Raw genomic sequence first — 9,206 nt, 5'->3', positions numbered from 1 at the left:
TATTTCGCGGCTGTTTGCTCTTGTTCTCTGCTATTCCCTGCTTAAAATAGCTGCTTGCTGAGGTCTGTGTAGCTCTGGGATAATCTTATTATAGTGGATCCAACTCACAGCTAAGCACACTTGTCCCATTTCTCATGCAGGCTGCAGCAGGCTATGCTGTACACTGGGGAATGAAGAAATCCATGGTATGAGACATGAAGAAATCTGTGGTATGGCCACAGAACTCCAGAGCAACCAAATTACAGCAGTTTACCAAGTTTCCACCCTATTAAGTTATGTTGAGCAGTTGTAATAATTCATGTCTGCTCTTAATTTTTACAGCACAAAGAGACTTTCATGAAGTTTCCATCACCTAAATCAAACCCTCATGGTTTCATGAAAAAATTTACAGATTTTCTTCATCTTTCCCAATATGATGACTTTGGTATGCAATAAAGCAAGCTCCAGTCAAATTAGTTAACTTTTAATTCTACAGTGTGGTTAAGAGCATGAAGTACCTTACAGCTTTAAACATTTCCCTTTGAAGTACCAAAAAGGGAAAATTTCCTCATCAAGAACTTTTACATTTGCACCAAAAAAAAAAAAGAGGGTTGTAGGATAATTTAATTTAAAAAATAACTTTAAAAAATGAAAAGGAACTTTGTACTTTAGAATTAAGAAAGATAGGGACTAATGAATAATAATGTGGACAAGGCCAAAAATTTGAGAAAGGGACAGGGCCACCAGCAAGAAAATAGCATGTAGCAAAAGTCTGAAAAGAAAAATTTGCATATATCCTGACTATTATTCAAAGGGAAAAGATAAAAAATCAGTAATCTATGACCTTTTTTGGAAGCTTTTAAGGCAGGAAAGGGGTAGGAAGAATGTGTCTAGAAAGGAGTCTTCAGTAATTTCATACAGAATAACAGAATTAGCTAGGTTGGAAAAGACCAGTGAAGTCAGAGTCCAACATATAGAGGGTGTTTCCTTGAACAACTCCTTTAGGAAAAGGAAAAGAAATCTTGCAATTTCAATGGGGATCAATTTTGGCAAGCTTTGGCCCAAGCCCCTGCACTTCATGGTATCCCATGCCTTTTGATGGCTTTCACTTTGGCAAAATTCTTTTTTTCAGTATCCATGCCACGTCTCTCATATCTTCCCCTCAAAGTTCTGTCTTCCTCCTTGATTTTTCCCTGCTTTTGCAGCATCTGTGAGGTTAGTTTTGGCATGTTTTGGTCCTTTGCACTGCACCTCATTAATCTCGGTCCATTTGCTCGTAGTCACAAAATGTCCCAATTTTCTGATTTTTTTGGTTTTACTTAGATTGCATTTCATTTGATCATATCTCCTTTCCAGAGTGTTTGTAAGTCCTTCTTTTCTGTTTCTCAAGATTTTATTTCCCTTCCCAAAAGGCAATGGAATTTTGGAAAGGGAAACAAAATTTTGCTGAACACAAAAGACTTACAAACACTTTGGAAAGGAGATAGGATCAAATGAAATGCAATTGAAGAAAAAAAAAGAAAGAAAATGGGGAGATTTAGTGACTACAAGAGAATTGTCTGGGATGAAGTGAGGTGCAGTGGAAAGGACCAAAACATGCCAAAACTAACCTCACAGATGGAGGTGCTCAAGGCAAGACTGGATGTGGCGCCCAATGCCCTCTTGTAGTTGGCACAGTGCTGTTTGGTCATAGGTTTGACCTATGACCTTGGCAGCCTTTTCCAAAGTCTAATCACCCTTTCTATGAAGAATTTTCACCTGATGTCCAACCTGAACCTCCCCTGGCACAGCCTGAGGACAATTCCTCTCATCCTGTTGCTGGTTGCCTAGGAGATCAGTGACCCCCATATGGCCACAACTCCTCTAAGAAAAGGTCCCCCCGAGCCTCCTTTTCTCCAGGCTAAACAATCACAGCTCTTTCAGCTGCTCCTCTCAGGACTTACCCTCTAGACCCTTCACCATCTTCATTGCTCTTCTCTGGACACACTCCAGCACCTTCACGTCCTCCCTGAATTAAGGGCCCCAAAAATGGACACAGTACATGAGGTGAGGCCTCACCAGCTCTGGGTACTGGGGGGCAATCACTGCCCTGGTCCTGCTGGCCACACTATTGCTGATACACATTGATACATTCCTGCCCTTCATACCAGATTGAGTGAAACTGGGACCAGGGTAAGACATGTCCAGCTGCTATGCACAACCAATTGGTTGGTCCTGAAAAGGCTGCTGGAGCTGTCAGCCTTCACGGTAGGCATTTCCTTGCAAATAAAGAGTTTGTAAATCATTTATTTCAAAAAACTGGGCTCCTACATCAGTATTTCCTTCAGAACCTCCACACGTACAAGCATATTCTTTAGATCTCGTAAATAGTTTCTTGCATATCCTGTACAAGTTACCCATACCCAAAGAAATATCAACAACTTCCAGGGATGAAAATGTTAGCAGGCAGTAATAGTTCTGCACTTAGTACTGGTTTTCACCAAGTGTATGAAACTGAAGAAAAATACACTAGAAAAAATAGTCATTCACATAATTAATGGGGTTGTTAAACAGACATGGAGCTAACAGACTTTGGGAATTACCTGGTAGTAATTTGTTTATGGAAACACTCACATCACAGTTGATTTCCTTGCATGATTTGTTAGTGGCAAAAGGGCCTGTTCTGATTTATGTACATTTTCTACCATAGAAAGACACAAAGCATTTCAGAGCTTCCACCTGGAAATGCAGACAATGCACTAAAAAATATCTTAAGACGACTGCTCAGAACCCAGAGCAGAGAAGAAACACATCTTGGAAGTCTTTTTGGATTACAATCCCCTTCCTTTATTTTGATTCTAATGTGAATAACTGTTCTCAACAACATAAATCAGTCAAATATGTGCAAGTATACTCAAGTTCTGTGCTCATGTTTGGGCCCCTTACAACACAAAGGACATTGAGGTGTTGAGTGTGTCCAGAGAAGGGCAGTGAAGCTGGTGAAGAGTCTGGAGCACAAGTCTTATGAGGAACAAACAGCTGGGGTAACTGGGGTTGTTCAGTGTGGAGAAAAGGAGGCTCAACAAGCTGAAAGCAGGTTCTACCAAGGTGGGGATCTGTCTCTTCTCCCAAGAAACAAGCAATATAGGACAAGAGGAAACTGTCTCAAGTTGCACCAGGGGATGTTTAGCCAGGATATTAGGAAAGATTTCTTCACTGAAAGGGCTGTCAAGCACTGGCATGGCTCCCTGGGGAAGTGGTTGAGTCACTATGCCAGAAGGTATCCAAAAGATACATGAATGTGGTACTTAAGGACATGGTTTAGTGGTGGAATTGGCAGTGCTGGCTTAATGGTTGGAGTTAATGATCTTAGAGGTCCTTTCCAACCTAAATGGTCCTACAATTCCAATCTAAGTGTAGCAGCAAACAAAGCAAAAGCAAGTAGAATATTGAGTATCTTCAGTAAGTCTGGTCTTCTTTTTCCTAATATAAAAGTACTATCCTATTATTTTCAAGTTGCACATTGGAAGTATTAAGTATCTTTTCTGAGACTACATCCCAGCCAGAATGATCACCTATCTTCTGGTAGAATTCTGGATTCTTTAATATTATCTTTAATCATCTGTGTGTCAGAAAGCCACCTGCTAGCTTCACTAGCTTTTCACTACCAGAACACGAGCAGAATAATATTTATCTTCCATAGATAGAAATTTAGCCACTGGCATGGAGATATCTTACTCTTGCTGCTTAATTCTGAATTGGCCAAATCTCAAATTTAGAAATGAAAACCTTTTGCAGTAAGAAGGAAAAGATGAGGATTTTGATATTGCTTATAGAGTACATAAATATAATTTTGGGGCCTTTCCCTTACCTTCTCCAGCAAACTCTATTTCTGTTCTCCCCATATTTGTCATTGGAAGATCAAGCCAATCTCATCTTTCAATGCAAGCACCAAAAGAAGTGAGTGAATGCATCAGACAAAGATTACTTTAAACTAAGTAAAACATCATTTCAATGATGACAAATAGTACAACCAGGCGATCAGAATTGCTTATTCAATATAACTTGAATCTCACATGTTCAATATACTTTTATGAAAATTTTATTTATATATTATTGCTACCCATGGAATGATACTGGCTTAACAAGACATTATCACCCTTTTAAAATTATAGTTGTGCCAACCCGAAAAAACTGCCTCAAAAATATTGGGATGGGACGATTTGCTTTTTAATTACTAAGCAAGTACACCGAGGGCAGTCAGAAAAGCAACATTCAAAACCCTTGTTAATTATCATGTGTGGTGTCATCCTACAAAAGGAAATTGAAATAATAGTATTGGAAGACATTGAGACTTTTAAATACAGTTTTTCAGCTACAACTTAGGAAACAGCTTGAAAGTTAGCTATCATTTTTTTATTTGCAGGATCAGGATGACTAGTAGCAAGTATCAGATTTTCTTATTACAAAGGGCACTGTTAATACAAAAGGATTAATTCTAATTTTGGTTTTTTTCAATTCAGTAATTTTTATGTCTCAAAATATTAAGGCCCTTCATTCTTTGAAAACAAGTATCTGTCCATTTATGTGCCTTCAGCTAAAAAATTTAAATCCAACTTCTACACACTCAAGGGAGAAGAACCAGTCTAAGACCAGATTCCCCTTTTTAAGTTGGGTAAAAGGTGGCTTTCTTCATCTGAAAATCAAGAGGTGTGTTCTTCAAAGGCACAATTGCTTCCCCACCTTACATAAATGCTGACAGAATGCATTTTAACTACTAGCTGCTAGAATTTTCTTTGTTGATTCAAATACAGCACCTCTTGTCAGGGGGATGCTCACAGAGCCAATCTTACGTCACAGTGTTTTCCCGTGCCCAAGAAGAGAAGCTTCTTGCTCTCCACCTTTGGGGACAGGGTTGCTTGGAGTGGGACTTAAGTTTACCAGAGAGTACCTTTGAGTAGCTAGAACTTACTGCTCTCTATATACACAGCCATTCTCCCCATGTTCTTCTCTCCTCTGGGAAGGAGTTGTAGCAGGAATTCACAAGAATACCTGTCTGCTTTCCAGAGACTGCTCCTGGCTACCGATGGTCTCACAAAGGGAAAGCAAAGCCACGATCACTCCCTTTACACCATCACCAGCAGCAACAAAAAGCCTGGTGTTTTTTGATTAACTACAATTAATATTTAAAGCTCAACATCTGAACTACATACTTGATAGGTAATTAGTGTCTTTTGACACAGAGGTGGTGGGACTGCCACATAGCTCAGGCATTTTACAGTTCTCTAGAGAACCAAAACCAACAATCAAACCAAGAATAAACAAGCAAAAGACAGGGCTAAGCATCTCCTTTTTTTACTGTATTTTATGTCATTAACTCTAAAGAAATCCTCACATTGTTTGCAATATTTTTTAAAAAGTGTTTCTCTTTATACACTCCAAAATGCATACAGAAAACTCCAGCTACTTGATACTTAAGCAAGTGTAATAAAGTGTAATAGATTTTTACATTCTTTCACATATATAGTACTGCATTATGGACAATAACACTGACATTATCTTCAAATTATTTCCTTTCATCAGCTTCCTTTACCGCCTCTAAATCCTCAAATTTAAAAACTGAGGATTTGTCATAGCCCATGAGATGGTTATAATCCTGAGGATTTGGGAAAAGCGTAGGATTAACAAGCATCGACTTCGTTTTAGCATAAAATGTTGTAAACATCTTGGAGATATCTGGAATCTTTACATCCTTCTGATGGAAAACAGTTGCTTTTTCTGCCAAGATGGCATTGTAGGTAATGGCTGTATAGGTGTCCACTTCATCTTTATAATAGAGCCGGATCACGTAACCTTTCGTAAGGAGATGCAAAGTAACCGGAGTTACAAACGTAAAAATCCCAATCAACCCATAAAAGGCACCTTGGACAAGCAAACTTTCCACTCCAATACCACTTTTGAGCATGATGTATGGCATCATGAACAGGTTGAATATGCTGGTGGAGTAAGAGAAAAACTTCACACCTATATAAAAGAAATCAAAGAAAATAAAGGTTAACACTTATGAGCAAAATTTTCCCTACAATTACCTGTATTTTTCTACCACATAACAATGCCATTACTTGAACTGATGAAGTTACTGAAAACCCCTTTCCCTATTTTTTTAAGCCTATGGAGAAACCATTGAAAGCCCAATCTGCCTCGTTGCCACTGTTCTGATTTGTTTGCACCTTCATGCTGGGTTTATCAAAGCTGGCTCTATTTCTGTGATGCAGTCAGCTATTAGCTGTTATGCTTACATATGAAATTCTTTTCTGCCTTTACAGGCAGAAGAACTGATTTCTAATAAGACTTGACTCCAGAAGATCTGATTTCTAATGAGACTTGACTTCTTTCATGGACACATCTAATGGTGCTCATTGAAGAGATGGCAGACAGGGAATTTCTCCCCTCATCAACAACTAATCTTGACAGTCAGCGTATTACAAAGAAGCCAGCTTGGCTTATACTGCCATGCATAAACCTTGGGTTACTAAATATTAGCAAGTACTCCCCATCCATTTTCCATGTGCCTTGAAAGACAGTAGCCAGTGCTGTGGACTACCCACAGTCCTTAAATCCCCCTGAAAACCAGAAGCCCAAGATGCTGTGACAAGTAAGTATGTTAGGGCACATTTCAAAGATGTGTATCAGAAAACATACAATGGCTTTCCCTTTCACTAGGTCTTTGCAACATTCACTGGCCAAAGAAAGATTTGCAAAGTGTCATTAGAGACGGAGCTCTTCATCATAATACCTGCCTGCCTGGGAAAGTGTTTCAGGAACACTTCCAAGCACACAGAATGTAAACAGCAGTTATAGCTCATCTTTGTTGCTTACTGGGCTGGATAAGCCACCCCAAGGGCCTCAAGAGAAGCCAAATAAGGCTAGGGGGTTACAGAGACAAACAGAGCTCCCTGCACACCCAAGCAGAGCAGCAGAAACCAAGCACCACCACTACCCTATTTTGTACATATGATCCAGATTCTGGCAAACTTGGAAAGGAGAACACTCACTTTTAATGTTTCATTTTAAAGTTACTAAATACTGTTAAAACTACAACAACAAAAAAGGCAATATAAACCACTTTGAGTCACATACCCAACACTGTCTTTGCCAAATTTCCTTTATAAACTAATCTTCCATGTTCTGGGTGATCATGAGGGGAGGATGTGCTGAGGCTGCGAACAGCCGCTCCTTGAAAAGATGCAACCTGAAAGATGAAACCAGTACAGGGCTAAGAACATCAGTATTACACTTTATATGTACTTATCCATGCATATACACACATCCATGTACATGCATGCACTCAGACAAAGTTTCTCCTTGCCCTGAACCTACCCCCAGCATTTCAAACTGAGCATTAAATTTAGGTTACACTCCAAAGCATGCCAGAAACTCCAACTAATATGCTGCCTGACTGTTTTAATAACTTACCATGTAAACATCCCAAATTAGCATGAAATATTTGCAACTCCATTATTGATAACTGAGCCAGCAATTGATTTACACACAGCTTTGCAGAGAGACATTCATGGCATCTGCACTCATGCCATCTCTGTCTGATCATAAAATAATAGAATGGCCTGGGTTGAACTGGGCCTTAAAGATCATCCAGGTCCAACAGCCCTGTTGTGGCTAGGGACACCTTCCACTACACCAGTTTGCTCCAAGCTCCATCCAGGCTGGCCTTAAGCACCTTGAGAGTTGGGGCATCCACAGCTTCTCTAGGCAACCTACTCCAGTGCCTCACCACCCTCATAGAAAAGGATTTTTTTTTAATATCTTAGATTAGCTAAATAGCTTCCTTTAGATTAGCTAAACTTACTCTCAGTTTTAATCCATTCCCCATTGTCCTCGCACTTCATGCCCTTGTAAAAAGATCCTTTTCCCTACAGGACTTCGCTGTAGGCTGCCTTCAGGTACTGGAAGGCTACAATTAGGTCATCCCGAAGCCGTCTCTTCCCCAGGCTGAACAAGCTCAATTCCCCCATCCAGTCACCGTAGGAGAGGTGCTACCTGCCCCCATTCATTTTGGTGCCCTCGCCCACGCAGGTCAATGGGGGGCCCCAGAGCTGGGCAAAGCACTGCAGGTGCGGTTTCACCTGAGCGTACGCCCCGCGGAGCGCCTCGCTTTCCTCCTCAACATCCCCCAAGGGCAAAACTGCCAATCCCAGGGCCGCCGCCCCTTCCCCGGGGGGCGGGAACGCTCCCTCCGCTCCCACACAGTCCCCACACATTCCCCACACAGAACCTGTTGGGGCCTCGCAGCGGCAGCGGCCCGGTGGCGGCAGGCGGGGTGCGCGGCGCCCCGCAGCCATGCGGAGGCGATGGGGCGGCAGGCGGCGGGGGCGGCCCGGAGCAGCAGCAGCGGGAGCATGACGGGGCCGCGGCCGCACCGGGGACACGGCGGGCGGTGCCACACCGACAGCCCCCGGTGCGCCGCCGCCGCGCCGCGCTTTGGTTCCGGCAGGAGGAGGCTCCGGCCGGCTCCGGCTCCGCGGCGCCCCCGTCGGCATCTCCCGCTCAGCCGCGGAATGCCAGAATCGGCTGGGCCGGAAAACACCTCTGGACATGAGGACATCGAGTCCAACCATGTCAATTAGACCATGGCATTAACTGCCACATCAAATGATCCCTTAAACATCCCCGAGATGGTGACTCCACCACCTCTCTGGGCAGTCCATTCCAAGTCTAACATTCTTTCTGTGAAGAAATTCCTCCTGATGCCCAACCTGAACCTCCCCTGACACAGCTTGAGGCCATTGCTTTGTGTCCTCTCGCCAGCTGCCCGGGCTGACCCCACCTAAGAACCTCCTTTCAGAGAGTTGTAGAGAGCCATAAGGTTTTCACTGAACCTTTTCTTCTCCAGGCTAAATTACCCCAGCTCCCTCAGGTACTCCTCACAAGGCTCATGCGCCAGAACCTTTACCCAGCTTCGTTACCCTCCTCTGGACAGCGTCCAGCACCTCGATGCTGCGCATTAATTGAGAGGCCCAGAACTGAACACAGGACTCGAGGTGCCGCCTCATCAGCGCTGAGCACATCATTGCCCTGGTACTGCTGGCCACACCATTCTGCACACAAGCCAAGACGCCACTGGCCTTCCTGACCAGCCGGGCACGTGTTCGCTCGTGTTAACCTGCTGTCGGCAGACACCCCCAAACCCTGACATGGCGGGCCTGCAGATGCCCCCGGGAACTACGCGC

At 42.9% G+C, this 9,206-nt stretch overlaps 1 protein-coding gene across 3 annotated transcripts; it reads right to left on the bottom strand.

Annotated features, from left to right (window-relative positions):
* Positions 1 to 5,297: 5,297 nt before the first annotated feature.
* Positions 5,298 to 9,135, bottom strand: TMEM70 (transmembrane protein 70). Of its 3 annotated transcripts, none has more exons than XM_064706238.1 (3): positions 8,943 to 9,135; positions 7,099 to 7,210; positions 5,298 to 5,982 (listed from the first exon to the last, which is right to left on the bottom strand). In XM_064706238.1, the coding sequence occupies exons 1-3, from the start codon at positions 9,045 to 9,047 to the stop codon at positions 5,525 to 5,527; spliced, it is 675 nt and encodes a 224-aa protein (XP_064562308.1). In that variant the 5' UTR covers positions 9,048 to 9,135; the 3' UTR covers positions 5,298 to 5,524. The 3 variants fall into 3 exon arrangements, with proteins under 3 accessions (XP_064562308.1, XP_064562307.1, XP_064562309.1); XM_064706237.1 differs by lacking the exon at positions 8,943 to 9,135 and adding an exon at positions 8,252 to 8,502; XM_064706239.1 differs by lacking the exon at positions 8,943 to 9,135 and adding an exon at positions 7,826 to 8,213.
* Between the last annotated feature and the right edge of the window lie 71 nt (positions 9,136 to 9,206).

The sequence above is a fragment of the Zonotrichia leucophrys genome, chromosome 2, assembly GCF_028769735.1.
Source record: "Zonotrichia leucophrys gambelii isolate GWCS_2022_RI chromosome 2, RI_Zleu_2.0, whole genome shotgun sequence".
Taxonomy (NCBI): Eukaryota; Metazoa; Chordata; class Aves; order Passeriformes; family Passerellidae; genus Zonotrichia; species Zonotrichia leucophrys.
Note: the sequence above shows the minus strand (reverse complement) of the source record. Positions and strands in the feature narration are given on the sequence as shown.

Coding starts and splice junctions, on each gene's coding strand:
- TMEM70 (XM_064706237.1), bottom strand. CDS start 8,377: ATGCTCCCGCTGCTGCTGCTCCGGGCCGCCCCCGCCGCCTGCCGCCCC. Junction 7,211..8,251: donor CCGCTGCGAGGCCCCAACAG/GTTCTGTGTGGG, acceptor TTCATCTTTCAG/GTTGCATCTTTTCAAGGAGC. Junction 5,983..7,098: donor TTTGGCAAAGACAGTGTTGG/GTATGTGACTCA, acceptor TCTTTTATATAG/GTGTGAAGTTTTTCTCTTAC.